Below are 18236 nucleotides of genomic sequence, written 5' to 3'. Positions count from 1 at the left end.
AAAAGTGTACATAAAAATAAAATTCAAAGTTTACTTTCAAACATTTGATGAAAGCATAATATTATTGTACTTTTAATATATTTTAAGTGAGTACATAAATCTGTTAGTATATTTACGGCATACTTCCACATTTCTCTATATGTTTAAAGTACCATTAAGTATATTTTTTTCACCAGGGTAAGGAACAGTTTTGGCTTTATTTGTATGAGTGCATTTGCTAGTACGGCATCTTGCTGCTTTTCCAAGTTTTTGTTTTTTACATTCCAAAAAATATTTCATTCTTGCAACATGATGTCATGAGCATATTTCGATTGAGTTTTCGAGTTAGATGAGGTAACCTTAAACAGATAAATAAAATGATCTTCAGAAAGATAACAGCAGTGGATCCATCCTGAATGAGCTGTGTTTGTAAAAGTGACACACCTATTCACACTGGGAAATAAGCAAATAAAGAAAGTAAAGGAACTACTACATGTTTTATTGCTGTGTGGAATTTAACACAGGGTTATAATGAGGTGTGGAAGGAAAGGCATGACCCTGCCACCCAAGCTGCATAGTTAACCGAGCCAGACATGAACTCATGAATGAAAACACTGAATCCACCCCGGCAGTGTTGTCACACCTCGTGTGTAACATGGGGTGTAATCTGGCTAACCAATCTGCTTGCGTAGGAGTCGCCCGAATTGAATATTAACGTTTCCGACTGCATCACAGCCCATGAGTACTCCACGACAATAACGTCAACAACAACGCCGCAGAAAGAAAACAATGAAACCGAAATCACGTCCAACAGCGGCCCGCAGGAGCCGGGCTTCTAAAGTGGCACTATTTGGAAATTATGTAACCATTTTTGTTGATGTTCCAGGAATCTGGACAAAGTGTTCACGCTAGCAAAGCAAACACATTTCTACGGGGTCGGGAGGAAGAGGGCTTGCACAATAGGGCATCACCGTCACACACGCAATACTGTACAAGCATTCAGAGGCACTGTAAGGGGCTTTCGGATTCGCTCTGGCGAATAAGAGAGCTTATTGCAGGGCTTGCCAACATTCCATGCCCCACAAATGAGCCTGCAGGGAGGAGACAAAGAGCGGATGGCAGAGTTTCAGTCCAGAGCTGTGGTTATTATTGGCAGTACATTACTATTATTATTATCCTTTATGTTGTTGTGTTGTATTCCTGATTCTAATGTTGCTCTGGAGTTTTTCATTAAGCTATCTCTCATCCAAAAGAGCTAAATGGCAACAGAAATCAAACACAGGGACAAGACAATACTGCAGTTTTGCTGAAGAGCTCATCACACTTCTTTAAACCATGTTCGCCTATTTTCAGGATAGTCCATCAAGGCCTGAAAAGGTAAAATAAGGACAGACACAGAAAATCTGTTTGGTTGCTTTTTTTTTACTGGTAAGTCTAAAAGGCATAAATATATTAAAGACAAAAAAGGTTCATTAATATTGCCTTCAAATTAATGGTGCCATTCCATCGTTTTTCCGTTCATTTTAAAATGTCTATGTGTGATCTCTATTATGATCTCTATTGTGATCCCTATCACTGAATTAGTGGTCTCTAAAGAAAGAAACATGCAAACATATTGCCTCTGCTTGGGCAGTTTCACTACGTTGAAGCTCCAGAGTCTGCTCTATATGTTAAACTTGTCAAACCGTCCTTTCCTAGTGTATATTTGAGGTCTTGGTTTGAGGTAAAACGCATAATCAACCTATAGTTACTTACACAAGATAGCTAATACCAAACCAAGTAAACAGAGCTGTGACCAGAGCTGTGAGCTCCTCCTTAGCTGTAGCTCCTTCTGCTGTAGCCCGGGTTCAGCTCTATCTGTGGGCGGTCCTGAGCCGAGGTGGGCAAGGCCATGAAATTACTGGTTGACCTAGACACCCTAACATCTCTCTGATCAACTCGTATTTCTGAGGATTTTCTTTTATTTCTTTTACTAGCTACTGCAGACCAGGGAGGCTGAGAAACAGTTTCAAATGCAGCATTCATATACAACTCAGAGAAACCTACAGTATTTCACAAAGAACAAGAAAAAAATGGATTTTAGCAGAATGAGACCTTTAAATGAGGCATTTCTTTATATGTTGTTCTGGGTTCTGTTCTGACCTCCTGGATGAGTTGTCCATGCCCTTTTGGAGTAATTTTAGTAAGCCAGTCACTCCTGTGAAGGTTCACCAGGGTAGTGTTCCATGTTTCCTTAATTTGTGCATAATAGGTCTCACTGTGGTTCACTGGAGTCCCAAAGCTTTAGATATGAATGAATTTGTACCCTTGTCCAGAATGATAGATGATCAAAGACTTTGTTTTCTCATCTGTTTTTGAATTTCTTCAGATCACAGTGTAAAGTTTTGCTTTTTGAGATCTTTTATCTGCTTCATAATGTCAGACATGTTCTATTTAAGTGATTTCTTGCTTTTTCAGGTCTGGCAGTAATCAGGTCAGGTTGTGGCTAGTAAAACTGAACGCAAAATTGTTTTCCAAAAAAAATTGTTAATTACAGTTAATTCATGATGGGAAATTCGTTTTTTTTTTTTTTGCACATAGTGTCAGGTTGGTTTGGATTACTTTTTGCCTTAATAAATTAAACCATCATTAAAAAAAATGTTTTCTAATAATAGTTTGTTTAATCAAAAAAAATGTAAGTATGAAGAAATTTGTAGAAGGAGGGCAAATACTTTTTCATGCCACTGTAAATCTCAAAAATAACTGCTTGTGCCAAATTCACACAGGTTTGCATATTTACCTGGCTGAAATGTGTTTTGACTTTAAAAACAGTACTAGTAAATGTTTTCTGTGCAGCAGCCGTGATCGCTAATAGAGCACCAGTGAGTATAAATATGCGCATGACTGAATAGTTTCTGTGATCACAGGTGTCACTACCTCTAATGACTAGTAACAGCTATTTACAAAATAATAGATGCCTCTGAATAAATCGAGTGTGTGTTTATTAAATTAAGATCTGCTCTGTTTATTCTTCCTCAAGATAAAAGCAAACCTTAAAGCTAATGTTATTACGTGGCATTACACTTGCCAAAAGCATTACATAGCATCATGCTATTAATACACTGCTGTTTACACTGAAACGATGTCAAGCACACAGTGTTTTCACTGCTCTTTAGAGTTGGTCCAGTGCTGGGCGTCTGGCCCTCTGACAGAATGATGAATAGTCAAACGATGAAGTCAAAAAGAATTGCGCTCCACTGGGCCAATAACGCCCATTCCTTATTCATGTTCCACTGTCACAGGGACACAGTGTCCCTCCGTTTTATATCACATTAGATAATCTTACTCCTCGACACGTACGGCTTTACTCTCTAGCTATATTCCAGAACTCTCGACCTCCGCAGTAACATGATTCGATTTTAAATGTTCCTTTACAAAAAATTGTACTGCTTTTCATCACATTTGCTTTTCATGTGTGATGTATACCTCTTTGTTATTTAACCAAGAACACTGAACTTAACAAGTGATTCCTGCAGATTTTAGATAATGTTCTGAGTACTTTTTTGACCTCATGGATGAGTTGCTCGTGCCCTTTTGAATTATAGGTTCTCCACTCTTCATGCTTTCCTCATTTGTGAATATACGCTCCCACTGTGGTTCGCTGGAGTTTTAGAGATGCCTTAGAAATTACTTTGTAATCTTTTCCAGACTGATAGATGATCAATGATTTTTTTCTTTATCAGATCACGGCGTAATGTGTTGCTTTTTGAGATCTTTTAGCTGCTTAAAAGTTCTCAGACAGGTTCTGTTTAAGTGATTTCTTGATTCTACAGGTCTGGTAGTAATCAGACCTGGTTGTGGTTAGTGAAAAATAAACTTTTAATTTTAAAGCAGGACTTCACACTACTAAATGTACCAATTGGTCTAGTATAATATTCAAATTTTCTGAGACACAGATTTTTGTGTTTTAATGTACTATAAGTCATTATCATCAACAATAAAATAAATAAACGCTTATAATCAAGATGAAGAGGATGACCACAAACCATTTAACCAAGCTGAACTGTTTGAATTTTTGCACCAGGAGTAGCATAAATTTATCCAAAAGCAGTGTGGAAGACTGGTGGAGGAGAACATGCCAAGATGCATAAAACTGTGATTAATAACCAGTTCTTAAAACTTTATAAATATGAACATGTTTTATTTGCATTATTTGAGGTCTGAAATCTCTGCATTTTATTTTTGTTATTCCAGCTATTTCTCATTTTCTGCAAATACATGCTCTAAGTGACAATATTTTTATTTGGAATTTGGGAGAAATGTTGTCTGAAGTTTATGGAATAAAATAACAATGTTGATTTTATTCAAACATACCTATACAAAGCAATTAATTATTTTTTTTCCAGATTTCAAATTTCAAATACACTAATACACACTAATCACTTCATTAGGGACAGTATGGCAGTTTCCACATGTGTATCCCATAGGTCAGTGTTATTTAGCTTCAATTGCAGAGTAATTTTGGACAAAATTGTCAAAAAATATGATTCTCCACAAATGGCCATTATGAGGGCTGGTCACTTCTATCTTTGTTATAACAGCAGAATTATATGCAGATTAAAACTCATTTAGCACAGTGTACTGTACATGACCTCAGCTCATCAGTGTGGAAAGAGATATAGCTTTTATGAAAGAGACTCATTACTCCCCCCGTTAGCCGTGGCAGGCAGTAGCTGGAGTGGGAGCGTTGTGTAACCGCCGCTTTTATTCTGATAGGATTAATGCTGAGAGTGGGGACCCAGGCGCCAAGATTAACCAAACAATAGGTGTCTAAGAATTTGGCTGTGGTAGTGAATTCCTGCTGGAAAAGAAGGCTCCTAAGAAAAAGAAAGAACTGAGAAACCAAGAGGCCATAGAGAAATGTCTCTATCTTTACCTCGCACACATATCAGCATATCTGTGTGTGAGAAACACGTCAATAAAGAAATAGGCCAGCGTTTGAAGGAGGGGTCTGGTGTCATCTTCAGCATGTGGCATAGTTGTTTAAAGTCCAAAAAGATTGCTTCATCTAAAGCTTCCTGTCCTGGCGGTGAGTGCTGCATGCTTCTGCACTGACTGAAAAGTTATAAAAGATGTGTTTTACTAGCTATCCTCTTTAGTCCTTAAAGCAGCATGTTGCCAGATTTGGTGTTTTTTGTTCCTGGGCTCCCCCTAGAGGAAGTGTAAGGAAGTGTAATTCACTTTTTGAGCCCCTACTTTGAAGGACACTCCTTACACATGCATTTCTGGACAAGCTGAAAGACAGGAGATGGTAATATTGCAGGAATTTATACAAATATGACTTAAACAATGTTAGCCAGTTCTCAGGTGAATTTCAACACTTTAAGAGAATTACATTGTGCAGTGTAATATCAATTCCGGAAATGCTATTCTTGATATTAACCCTTGTGTGGTGTTCGGGTCTGTGGGACCCGTTTTCATTTTTCATCAAATGATACAAAAAAATATTTTTTCTAACTCAAACTCATTGGCATTGGCTCATTTTTTGTGAAAAACATATATCAAAACACATTTTCGATAAACACACACTGTACACCCCCCAACCCCCCGCCCCCCCCCCTCCCCCCCCCCCCACACACACACAAATTTAAATTACATACAGTATGTTTGGCCAAGGCTAATAAACATTGCTTTATTTGTAAATTTTCTTTTACATTTTATTAAAAAACTAATAAAAAAAAAGAGCAGCACTTTTTAAAAGAAATGTAACATAAGAAAGGTAAAGGGCAAATATTAACCATGTAAGCTGTTTATATTGCTTGCAATTTAGGTGAAGTAAGCATGTGTAGAGCATTTTAATGTAAAATTGCTTAATTTTGCTGAATTAAATACAAGTAACAAAGTTAATGAGTAACACCACACAAGGGTTAAAGGTCAGTAAACCATACAAATTATTAGAAATCATTTGGTTATTTGAAGATAAAAGTAAATATCTAAAAACTTCCATGCTCTGTGACTTTTTGTACACATTTAAAAGTAAAATTTTCAGAGAAATCAGCAAAAAAAGGCCAATTTCTTTTACATTATCTGTAAGAGTAATAAAATGTTAATATTCTTATGTAGTTGAGCAAACTGGTTATAGATGAGTAAATAGGGCAACAGCCCTCTAGTGTCTGGTTGCAGTACAACTTTCAACCCCACCTAATCCCATGTGAGTAAATAGACCTGAAATAAAAAAAAAATAATTTAAAATTACAAATCTGCAAACTAATTCTGATCCAATAAATGTATTCATTGTTGGCACAGATGGGCAAACATACATTTTGGGCACACTTACAGTTATCTTATATGATCCCTGTAGAGATGTACAGTGGTATGAAAAAGTTTGGGCACCCCTGATAATTTTCATGGCTTCCTTTATAAATCATTGGTTGTTCGGATCAGCAATTCAAGTTAAATATATCATATAGCAGAAGAACACAGAGATATTTGAGAAGTGAAATGAAGTTTATAGGAGTTACAGAAAGTCTGCAATAATTCTTTAAACGCAAATAGGCAGGTGCATAAATTTGGGAACCCCAACAGAAAAACTACATTAAAATTTAGTAGATCCTCCTTTTGGAGAAAGAACAGCCTTTGGGGATGAACTCTTGTTTTTTAATTCATTCATTTTGCAAGAAACAATAAATAAGCAGAGGTTCCAATACTTCTGTTCATATATTGTCCATTATCTATCGTTCTATCGTTCTTACTCATGACCTGCTTCACTGACCAGCATGCCAGGCTTTACTGTAACATAGGAAACTGCAGACATCAGCAGAACAGCCACGTCCTACCCGCGCCCGCCTCATCACACTCAGTAGGTCAAAGGGCGAACGCTGGCCGTTTCCGCACTAGTTAACTAAGAGCGATGGGGCGGAGAGATGAATGGATGGACGGCAGGATGGACAGGCGAATGCGTCGGCTGTGTTTGTGTAAGTGGTGACCCTAATGGTCCCTTTGTACACCTGTTTATGCGCCTGACCACCTGTTGCACATCAGCTAGCTGGGCGTGTAACACGTGCTAAATGGCCAGGGTGTACGTGAACACAGGGTTAAGCACGGATTCGATGCTCCACTGCACAGTGCCTCGGACACATTCCAGTAACTGTTACAGTGCAGGCCAGGTTTAGTTACAGATAAACGTGTGGAACACCCTTGAAAGTGTCTGAAAAGCGAAGGTGAAGGGTTCTTTGAATGATGCTATACCAACATTTTTGGTTTCATGAAGAACCATGTTGGAAGTCAAATGTAAAGGTTATTTACCAATATAAAGGTTCTTCACACTCACATATAAGGCTACGTGTAGTTATAATTTTGGTAGTCGACTAATCTGCCAATTATTCTTCAGATTAGTTGATTAGTTAACAATTATTTCTGCTATGCTCTCAAGCTGTGCGTCTTGTGGGCACAGCTCCTGTTCCTAGCTTTCTCTATCACTAAACAATATCCAAATATTGTATTCAAAACAATAGATACAGCTGAGAAATGCCCAGAAGACATTTAAGTGTAAAAAACTGTGACATTTAATGTGAAAATTAGTATTCTGTTGTGTCTGTGCACTTTTGGTGAGTGAGTGAGCAGCCCTAAACCCTCCCCAGCTGTGTTTTATTATACCACAGTTAGTTCCGACCCTGCAATGTGATTGGCCGAGAGACGTCCTATGAGTGTCGTACATGTACATGTATTACTTCACCATATACAGGTAACCTAGCAACAATGCAGCGCTTACAAGCCAAACAGCGCAGCTACAAACAGAGCAGCAATGTTTTAACTTGTGCAGTGTTTATAACCAAACAGATCAGGTTTTCTTATCCTTTTTAACTCAAAATCTTTCAATAAACAGCGATGATGGAACTGTGGTATAATTGCAATAATACACTCAAGGTTTGTGCTATAACGTGTTATAATGGCAATCTTGTTCTAATTAATGATATCAGTTTCCTGGCACAACCATTCCTGCAATATCTAATACTAGTGCATCTCAACAAAGTAGAATATCATTGAAAAGGTATGATTAGATTAGATTAGATTAGATTAGATTAGATTAGATTGATAGATTGATAGATTGATAGATAGATAGATAGATAGGATGTACAGTAAAGTGTCCAGGAGTGCAAGTGTACAGGATGTACAGTAGAGTGTCCAGGAGTGCAAATGTACAGGATGTACAGTAAAGTGAAAAGTGTCCAGGAGTGCAAATAAACAGTATATACAGTAAAGAGGCAAAAGAGTCTCAGGGTGTAGATGTGTATGGTGTTTTTCCAGTACAGATAAAAAAAAAAAAAAAAAGGCTGTGATTAAGAAAGCACATATGAGCCTTGTTTCTCATCTGTCTTCTCTCTTCCGGCTCCACTGGGAGGAGTTGAAGAGTCTGATGGCTCTCGGGATGAACGATCTTCTCAGTCTGTCCGTAGAGCAGCTCTGTGACAAGAACCTGCCACTGAAACTGCTCCTATGATCCATGATGATGGAATGTAATGGGTGACCATCATCATCCATGAATTTCAGCAATTCAGGTCAAAAAAAATGCAGGGAGACATCCGGGGTACACAGAATGAACAAACAAGCGCAAATCTAATCAAACTCACAGCTGGCCAATCACAAAACAGCTCTGAGACCTGGAAGCAGCGTCTTTTTTCACCTGTGGAGGAGCCCCGTGGAAGCTGACTGGAGAACATAGCTTTTACAGTCGTAAGTAAGCTGTAACTTGTTTACTCTTCCTCATGTATGTAAAAACTTTTAAAACTAGTGTTTTTTGTTGAAATGTTTGCTTGTTCAAAGATGGAAGCGGCTCAGAGCGCGAAATTACGTTAGTTTAGGTGAGCTAATGTTAGCCTAGTTTAGCTTAGGTGAGGTGAGGTTAGGGTAGCTTAGTTTAGTTCAGTTTAGGTGAACGTAGGTTAGCTAACCTTACCTCACCTTAGCTAAACTAGGCTAACATTAGATCACCTAATTTCACGTTCTGAGCCACTTCTATCCTTGAACAAGCAACCAATTAAACAATAAACACTAGTTTTAAGAGTTTTTACAAACTAACCTAAGCTAAGCTAAGCTAAGGTAATCCAACCTCACCTCTAAGCCAAACTAGGGTAACATAAGATCACCTAAACTAACCTAAGCTAAGCTAAGCTAACCTAACCTCACCTAAGCTAAATTATGCTAAGATAAGATAACATAACATTACCTTACCTAACCTAATGTCATTTTTTTTACTGACTTTTTACATGACTTTTTTTCGACCTGAATTTTTTTAATATAGTTTTTTTCTCAACCTGAATTTTTACAACCTGAATTTTAACGACCTAAATTTAGAATCCCTCATTTTTTTGTTACATGATTTTTTTTACTTCTTTTACTTTTTACTATTTTTTTGGTACCTAAATTATTTTAGCTGAAATAGGCTACCTATCATTTTAAAACTGTTTTGAACTAAAATTTCAATACCTGAATTTTAAATATCTAAATATCTGAAAGTAACTTTTTTTTTCGAGAACACCAGATTACACAACATTTATTTTCAAGAATCATGTTTTTTGGTTCAGATTCTGGTGACACTGGTTTAACTCCATATAGAGGTCTCTAAATCCTCAAATGTCCTAAAAAATAGAGACTGATGCTTTAAGAACAGTAAATAAGGCCCTGTTTTTTTTTTTCTAATATGCTAGTTTTAGGCTTTTCTATAAGCTTTAAACACACAGTACTGTTGATGTGTCTGACAGAGTGATAGATGAAGTTGTGGATGATACTAAATCCTATATAAATTAAAATATAATAAAAAAATATCCCAACAAACGTTTGAACTGTATAATGTAACACAGTCAATGACAACCACAGTTTCAAATCACAGCACAGAGCAGCTATAAATGTTTATGACGCAGTTACAAATAGCTTGTAACTATTTGCGTAATCCTCCCAAGGGTTGAGGTGTTTACAAATTGGGTCAATATGGAAATGCGCACTGTGGTGGTGGGGGGCTGAGTAATGTGTAGTTATGTTATTAGCCCCCTGACAAAAACCCACAGTTGAGCCAATTGTGTGTGTGTGTGAGTTGTAGCAACATGGCTGTTTTACTGCCACAGTTACAAGTTACGATTAAATTAACATGAAATAATAAACATGTTTCCCCTGGAAATAAGAACTAGTATCATTCAATTCAGATGTCACACACTAAAGCCAGCGCTGAAAAAAATATATATGGCACTGATGTGGTTGGAACTGATGAAAAAAATTAAGTACAACACACTATGACCTTTTCACACTATGAATGTAAAAACACCCTGACCTTTCTTCAGATGTACAGTATTATGCTCTAGGGGGAGTGACTGTATTAAAGGTACAATAAAAGTGGTACATTCATGGCATTTAGGTAGGAATTTTGTGATATAAGTGTGTAAAGGTCTCTGCTTTCACAGTGAGTTCTGTTTACAACCCCTAGACTGACCTTGCATGTAGGTGACACTAAGGCTACTTTCCCATTATCAGGCTAAAGTGACTTAATTCAGATTTTTTGCTCAATGTGGCTCAGATTGAATTTTTTTTATGGCTCAGATTTGAGTCACTTCCATATGGGGTTCATAATACGTATCCGATCCATGGACATGCGACATGAATGTGAATGGTCATGAATGAAAATTAATGCATCTTTTTTGCTTTTATGCATGCGCTACGTGCTTCTCTCTTACTCACACATCTCTTGGTGCAGCTGTGCAGCTATAGCTGCAAAAACAGCAAAAGCAAACCGCCTGTCCTTTTTTCTCCTCCTCGTCCTGAGCATGTTCTTCAAGAAAAGGCTGTTTACTCTCCACTCCAGCAAAAGATGCTCCATTTCCTTTTATAAATCTACGAGTCATCTCTCAAATATAACATTTTTTGTTGTTTGTGAAGAAGGTGACGTTTATACACGTATCAATGTACGCATGTGAGGCATTTCAGGGACAGATTCGTTTTCATTACACACAGATACAGATCACTTACATTTGTAAATGTGAACCGTAAAGATAGCCAAATCTGATCTAAGGAAAAAAATAGGATTTGAACAATGTGGCTTGTAATGTAAACGTAGCCTTACAGACTGTATTAGATATTAGATAATTCACTTGCATAAGGAAATACATCGATGAAGCAATACATTTATAACCACCTCTTTTTTTCTACAGCCATTATTCATTTTCTTTTTCAGTTCCACTAAGCATATAGGACACTTTGTAGACTATGATTACAGACTGCGGTCCTGTGTCTGTTTCTCTGCATTTTTTTGGTTTTTTTTTTTTTTCGCCTCCATTCCTGTTCTGCAAGTCAGGACCACCACAGAGCAGCTATTATTTGGGTGTTCAGCACTGGAGTGACACTGACATGTTTGTGTTATGAATGGTGGATCAGACACAGCAGTGCTGCTGGCGTTTTTAAACACTTAATAGTGTGTCTCTGGTTTGGTTTCACACAGAAATAAACCTAATTGCACCAATAAGCCATGCGAGCACGCTGTGTCCTCTGATTGGTCAGAGCTGTCTGGCACCTGAGCAAGAAAGTATATATAGTAAGAAGATTCTGTGTTGCAGCATGAATATCCGTGAAGCTGCTTTAATACTGAACAGCCAAAAATGTGCCGCCACTCTTGTGCTGCTGCAGCACATTTGGTGTTTAGAGTGAAACTTCTTGGCACGGACAGCAGAAACAGTGTTTGTTCATAGCTGTGATAATTAGTGTTATATGGCTAGTATATCAGATTAAACTGTGCCTCATCAGCAGTTTAGCTTTAATAAACTGAGTATATTTAATAGCTGGGTCGGATCGAGACCGAATCACATTTTCACCACAAGTGAACCGCTCCAAAGTTCGTTTGGGACCAGACCGAAACCCTCTCCTCTAGCAGGTCTCGGTCCGGTTGTTTTGTTCCGCACCTAAGCCAATTACTATTTTCACACCTGCTCAATTGAACCGAACTAAGGGTACAAACGAACCAGTGTCAGTTTTAACCGGACCAAATTGTGCTGGTGTGAAAACACCCTAAAAGAGTGGAGGACAGTGAGTGAACACAGTGTTTAAAAACTGCAGCAGCATTGCTGTGTCTGATCCACTTGTTCCAGTACAACATGCACTAGCTCTGTTGTGGTCCTGTGGGGTCTTTGCCATTGAAGAATGAAGTAAAAGAAAGATTTAAAGTGAATCTGTAATTACAGAACAAAGAGCCTCTGAAACTGGATTTAAAACAACAGAAGATCTAGAAAAAATTAAACACCAAACACTACAAAAAATGTGCAAGACCTGGATGACCCCCTGGAAGATCTGTCCACCTCATATAAACTTCACTAAGGCTATGTGTTCAGACTGCAGTCAAATCAGTGTTGTTTTGTGGAGTCCATGCCTTTTAGATGGGCAGATCTGTTGTAGCAGCAGCAATTGGGGGGGTGGGGGATAATGTTGTGGCTTATCAGTGTATTTTCTCTCAGCATCATTGATTTCTTGGAGAAAGGACAATTCAATAACCATATTGAACATGTTTTAATCAACTTTTCCCACAGTAAATCAACTCCCTTCAATCTGCCTCATCTGTGTTTGCAGAAAAGATTAAAGCAGTCAATAATTTAACGTTTCCATGAACAAGAAAAGAAGTGAAAATCTGCTGACTCAAAATACAGAGAAAAGGGAAACGCAGAGTACTTTATGTAACAGCAGATAGAGCTTAGGTTATAAACACTGACTGGAGCACTTGTTGCACAAGTCTAACAACTGGCTTCAAAGGCAAAATATAGATTTGTTTTATGAGTCATTGTTAGAATACTGTGCTTTTTGGCCCTCTGACATAAGATTTTTATTATTTTGATATGACTTCAGACCACGCAGAAATCAGATTTTCCCAAATTCATCACTTTTTACTTTTACTTTATTAATGTGTCCACTCTGCCCATTAGCCTGATATTTGTTTTAATGAATACATTAAAATCTTTAAAGGGGACAGATTAACTCTCTTTACACAAGTTAGTATAGGTCTATAGGCTATACAAAACATGTTCATGAAGTTCTTTGCACAAAATCATTCTCACCCGTTTCAGACCCGTTTAGAATGAGCCATATTTCAGGGCTCCGTCACTTCTATGCAAATAAGCTGTTGCCATGTTTACACTAAGTGCTAATCACACGTTAGTATTAGCTTGTGCTTAATGGCAAAACACAAACAAGCTTGTTCATACTCAACTGTGACAGAAACACAAAACTCCTTATTTAAAAGTACTTACATATCCCTCTGTCAAAAGAAGTCTTGCGGCTAATTCTGTTGTGTCCTCAGGTTCTCAACCAAATTGACTGAAATGGCAGATCTTTAGCTGACCCAAACTTTTAACTGATTCACAGCAAACAGATGGGTGGATTTTTTTCACAGTTGGTGTGTTTATAGGGGCAATAGAGATCCTAGTAGAAATTCATGTAAAACGTGAATTTTGCATAATATTCCCCCTTTATGAAAAAGCTAAGAAAACATACTTTATTCACTATATAATTGACATTGAGTGAGGGATATAACTCTGATTGATTAGAGTTTTTCTATTTTTCACAGTTTTAAATTCACTCTATCCCAATGAGAATTATATAAACACTTACAAAGTGTTACATATTTGATGTTAGTAACTTTTGACTAGGGTAAAAATGCCCTATAATAGATATATAGCTTAACATCCTTGCCAACATAAAAACAAATAAGTTGGGCTTCGAGTGGTCCAGTAGGCTAAGCGCTGCCACTATAATCAGGAGATCACCGGTTTAAATCCCAGTCCTGTAGCTTGCCATCAGCTGCCGGAACCCTGAGAAAGCACAATTGGCCTTGCTCTCTCTGGGTGGGCGCTGTGGGCTGATCTATCTAAACCAAGTGCGCTGTGATGCTGAACAGCAATACAGCATCAGCGGCAGTTCAAAAAGAGGTGGCGACTTGGTCTTCACCCTCCTGGTGTTGGGGCATCACTAGTGATAGGGGGAGTCCTAATGAGTGGGTTGGGTAATTGGCTGTGTAAACTGGGGAAAAAATGGGATAAAACAAACAAACAAACAAACAAAAAAGTTTGTGGGCAGTGACAGTAATGTTTGAAACAGACACGTTCACTTCCATACGCTAACATGTATAAATGAGCCTTTAAGAAGATCCAATGTTCTTCTATGGTGTAGGGGGTGCAGCACTTGCCTGACCACAGAATCAAACCCTGTTCTTTCATAGTACCTGGTGCTTAATTAGGCCTCTACCTCATACGTTCCTTATCACAGTGTTCCAAATCTAAAAAATGCCCTTCATTTCAGTTTAAGAGCCCTTAAATCACAACACTGTCAATGACTTCTCAATTTGTTCTTTTCAAACATTACTCAATGCCTGTGCAGACTCTGTCAATAGGTGGCCTACATACCTCAAATAAGCAGTTATCAGTCGTTTCAACTGTACCTAATGGGTTCTGCAGCATAGTTTCACTATTCTGCTTGGTGCACACAGCAAAGAAAACCTGAAAGCCCTTATTGGTTTGGAAGGAGAAGATCCAGTCACCTCTCTCCAGCAATGATGTCATGTTCCTCCAGTGTCCAAAACGTCAGCGTCAACCCAGCTTAAGCAACACTTCAGGGTATGAAGCTTAAGAATATCACGGGATGAGGAATGATCACTAGCAACTGTGAGGAGTGCCGAGTGTCACAGACGTCCTCAGAGCTATATTAACCTCTTGAAGATCCTTGGATTGAAAACATGGAAGGAATTTACAGTGCAGTATCGAGTTGGGCTGTAAATAGTAAATAGCTTATCAAGATTAGTACGATCTTATGAAATGAAAGCTGAAAAAAAAAAACTACTACTAAATACTGATAACGGTGTGGTAATGAAAGCTTTGAGCTCCATTCTGTAACCGGACAGAAGTTTAAAATAGAGCTTCGACTCAATGACCCATTTTGCAGAGGGAAACCACGTTTGGCAACCCAGTCACACTTTCTGTACTTTGCTTGACTTTGTATTTGAAGGAGCTGAAGGCCCGGAGCTGAATGCAAGGCATGTGAAACTCGCTGCAGTCTCTCTCGCTGGCCACAGGCGGTGTGGGGAGAGTCCCATTTAACTGCAGCCATGTGACCTTCTCCAAATACTCTCCAGATGAGAGCCTGCGTGTCCTTAACAGCCGTTTTCTGCAGCTCCGTCTCAATGCTGGTCTTCTCAACCTGGTACATTCTCTCACCCTCCTGCCCCACATGCCTGCCAGGGTTCAACACGTGGTCCTCCTCAGTTTCCAAAAAGTAGAACAAACTATTATTAGCCTGAGAGTAATGTGGCACTTTTTTGCCTTCATCGTACTGCTTTTCATCGTTCTGCTAAATATAGTTGATGAATGAGCACTGGCAGGCATTTTGCCTGCAATTAAAGGATGGCGTGACTAGCAATAAGGTCGTTGACATAAAAGCGCCATTGTCTGAGAGAATCCATCCAGCCGTCTCGCTATTGGTCGGAGCGTTAGCTGGGCGGCCGCAAAACTTCATTTAACTATCTCTTTCAGAAGAGGTGGAGATGGGGAAGAAAACAGCGAGACACCAACATGTGCACATTTGGGTGCATTTTAATACAGTTCAGAAAAAAAGGAAAAATAATGAGAAGAAAGGCAGAACCGTTTCTTATTACAGGCCCAAGAAGAATTAGACTGTGCTCTGTGTGTGTGTGTGTGTGTGTGTGTGTGTGTGTGTGTGTGTGTGTGTGTGTGTGTGTCAAAAAGGCAACCAATGTGTGTTAGTTAGTGTATAGTCATAGTCACAACATAGACAATAAACTAGTACACTGCTCTATGATGCTGACATCTCTATTATATATAAAAACGTACTGCTGAATCAATACCGAGACTCATATACGGCATATATATTATTCTAAACAGTCATTTACTTCTATCCAGAAGCTTCAGTGATAAACAGTAGAATAATACTTTATTCCAGAAGTCATTCGGGAGCATTTCTATCGGTCCAACCATCAGTAACTTCCACCACAAAGTAAGGAACAACCATCGCATTTACATTTTTCGTCAAAAAGTAAACACAGCTCAGGAAAAAAATAAGAGACTGCTTAAAAATGATGAGTTTCTTTGATTTTACTAAATTAAAAACCTCTGGAATATAATCAAGAGGAAGACGGATGATCACAAGCCATCAAACCAAACTGAACTGCTTGAATTTTTGCAACAGGAGTGGCATAAAGTTATCCAAAAGCAGTGTGTAAGACTGGTGGAGGAGAACATGCCAAAATGCATGAAAACTGTGATTAAAAACCAGGGTTATTCAAGCAAATATTGATTTCTGAACTCTTAAAACTTTATGAATATGAACTTGTTTACTTTGCATTATTTGAGGTCTGAAAGCTCTGTATCTTTTTTGTTATTTCAGCCAGTTCTCATTTTCTGCAAATAAATGATCTAAATGACAATATTTTTATTTGGAATTTGTGAGAAATGTTGTCCGTAGTTTATAGAAAAAAAACACAATGTTCTTTTTATTAAGCATGTCAGAGAAACTGAAGTGGTCTCTTATTTTCGTATTTTTTTCCAGAGCTGTATATTAAATATATATATTAGGGGTGTAATGGTAAAGAAAATTAATGGTTCGGTTCACACCTCGGTATAAACCCTATGGTTCGGTACGTTTTCGGTACGGTTGGTGTATTCTACGTGTGTTTTACGTGAACCGAACCATGATAGACAGAGAGAAAGAAAAATAGAGAGTTATTAAATTAAATACATAATTTACATCCCACATACCTTTTCCAAAATTGTTCACAATATGTTAAATTCTACAACTTCTACACATTTAAAAAATCAACAATATATGAAATTTCACCAGTGGTGCCCACATTTGCATACAACTGTACTGCCGCTTTCTGTAACTCCACTTTCAAAAAAGCCAAAATCTTGATAATAATAAATACCAAAAAATACATTATGCAGGCCCAGCAGTGTATCCTTTGGGTTTTCAGTTTAATTGTGTGGATATTTTGTGTGTCTGCCAGGAGGAATCCATTCATGTAGAGAAGAAAATAACATTTTTAAATTTCTTTAAAGAGTGCAAGTTTTTTTTTTTCTTTAAAGAGTCTTTTATTTTACCCACAACAACCTCATGAAAGAGAGTACATCACAACTCCGCGCACACACACGCACATAGGAGTGTTTCTTCACTCCAGTCGTGCTGCTAGACTCCACCTCATGTGTCCACCTCTGACTGGCTGGCTCATATTGCACCCCAGCCTGTGTATGGCACCTGATCTTCACCACACCAAAGTCAATTATACTGGTTTGAACCCAGTAGTGAGTGTGTGAAAGAGTGTGTGAGGGAGGGCTCAGGACAGCAGGGTCTGTACCTGCTGAGGGGATCTATGTAACACACTCTCAGGCTCTTTGTAGCCACTGGATGGGTTGGTTACAGCCGCGTACATCTCTCCATATGCTCGACACACCAGCTCTGTAGACTGCTTAAAAATCTGCTCCCTGAGAGAGACAGAGAGAGAAAGAGAGAGAGAGAGATAGACAGAGAGTGAACACATCAAATAGGTGATGCAACTATATCAAAGCAACTATATCAAAAATACAGAGAGAGAAAGAGAGAGAGAGATGGACAGAGAGTGAACACATCAAATAGGTGATGCAACTATATCAAAGCAACTATATCAAAAATACTTTTAAAATGTTAGTACTACAATAATCATTAAATGGCAAACTCAAATATTGTAATCCCTCAATTTTGGCTATAAAATGACATTTCTTAACAGGCATTGTAACCATATAGGCAGTGGGTTTGATATCTAGGATTGGAAAGCTGCTTCTTTTGTGTGTCCTTGAGCTCCATGAGCAACACAGTGATGGCTGCTCATTCTGAGCACACAGCTGATGGCACATTTTCACTTTTTAAGCTGTTAAGTGGCGAACATGGAGCTACACCTGCGTTTATTTTTTCATTTAAAACTCTAGGTTCAAATGAGTAACTCAGAACATTACAATATCCTAGTTTAAAAAGCATCAAAACTACCCTGAGATATTATAATACAGTAAAGCTACCCTGACATATTATAATACAGAAGAAAAAAAAAAGGATCTATGATTTAGTCGCAGAATATTTTTGTGATTAATAGAATTGTTTTTCGAGGTATTGGCACCAATAACACAAATATAATTGTTTAACAATGATTGTTTTATTCACATTTAAATGTCCACTATCAAAAAGAAAAGTGTGATTGTGATTAATCAGAGAAT

General features: G+C 38.0%; 1 protein-coding gene across 1 annotated transcript in view; it reads right to left on the bottom strand.

Moving 5' to 3' along the window:
• Positions 1-15551: 15551 nt before the first annotated feature.
• cog6 (component of oligomeric golgi complex 6) overlaps positions 15552-18236 on the bottom strand; it is a 55880-nt gene continuing 53195 nt past the window's right edge. The window contains exon 19 of the mRNA XM_007236712.4: positions 15552-17474. Coding sequence (XP_007236774.2) covers positions 17327-17474 — 148 coding nt within the window. The 3' untranslated portion in view covers positions 15552-17326. The remainder of the gene's footprint in view (positions 17475-18236) is intronic.

The sequence above is a fragment of the Astyanax mexicanus genome, chromosome 18 (assembly GCF_023375975.1).
Source record: "Astyanax mexicanus isolate ESR-SI-001 chromosome 18, AstMex3_surface, whole genome shotgun sequence".
Classification (NCBI taxonomy): domain Eukaryota; kingdom Metazoa; phylum Chordata; class Actinopteri; order Characiformes; family Acestrorhamphidae; genus Astyanax; species Astyanax mexicanus.
Note: the sequence above shows the minus strand (reverse complement) of the source record. Positions and strands in the feature narration are given on the sequence as shown.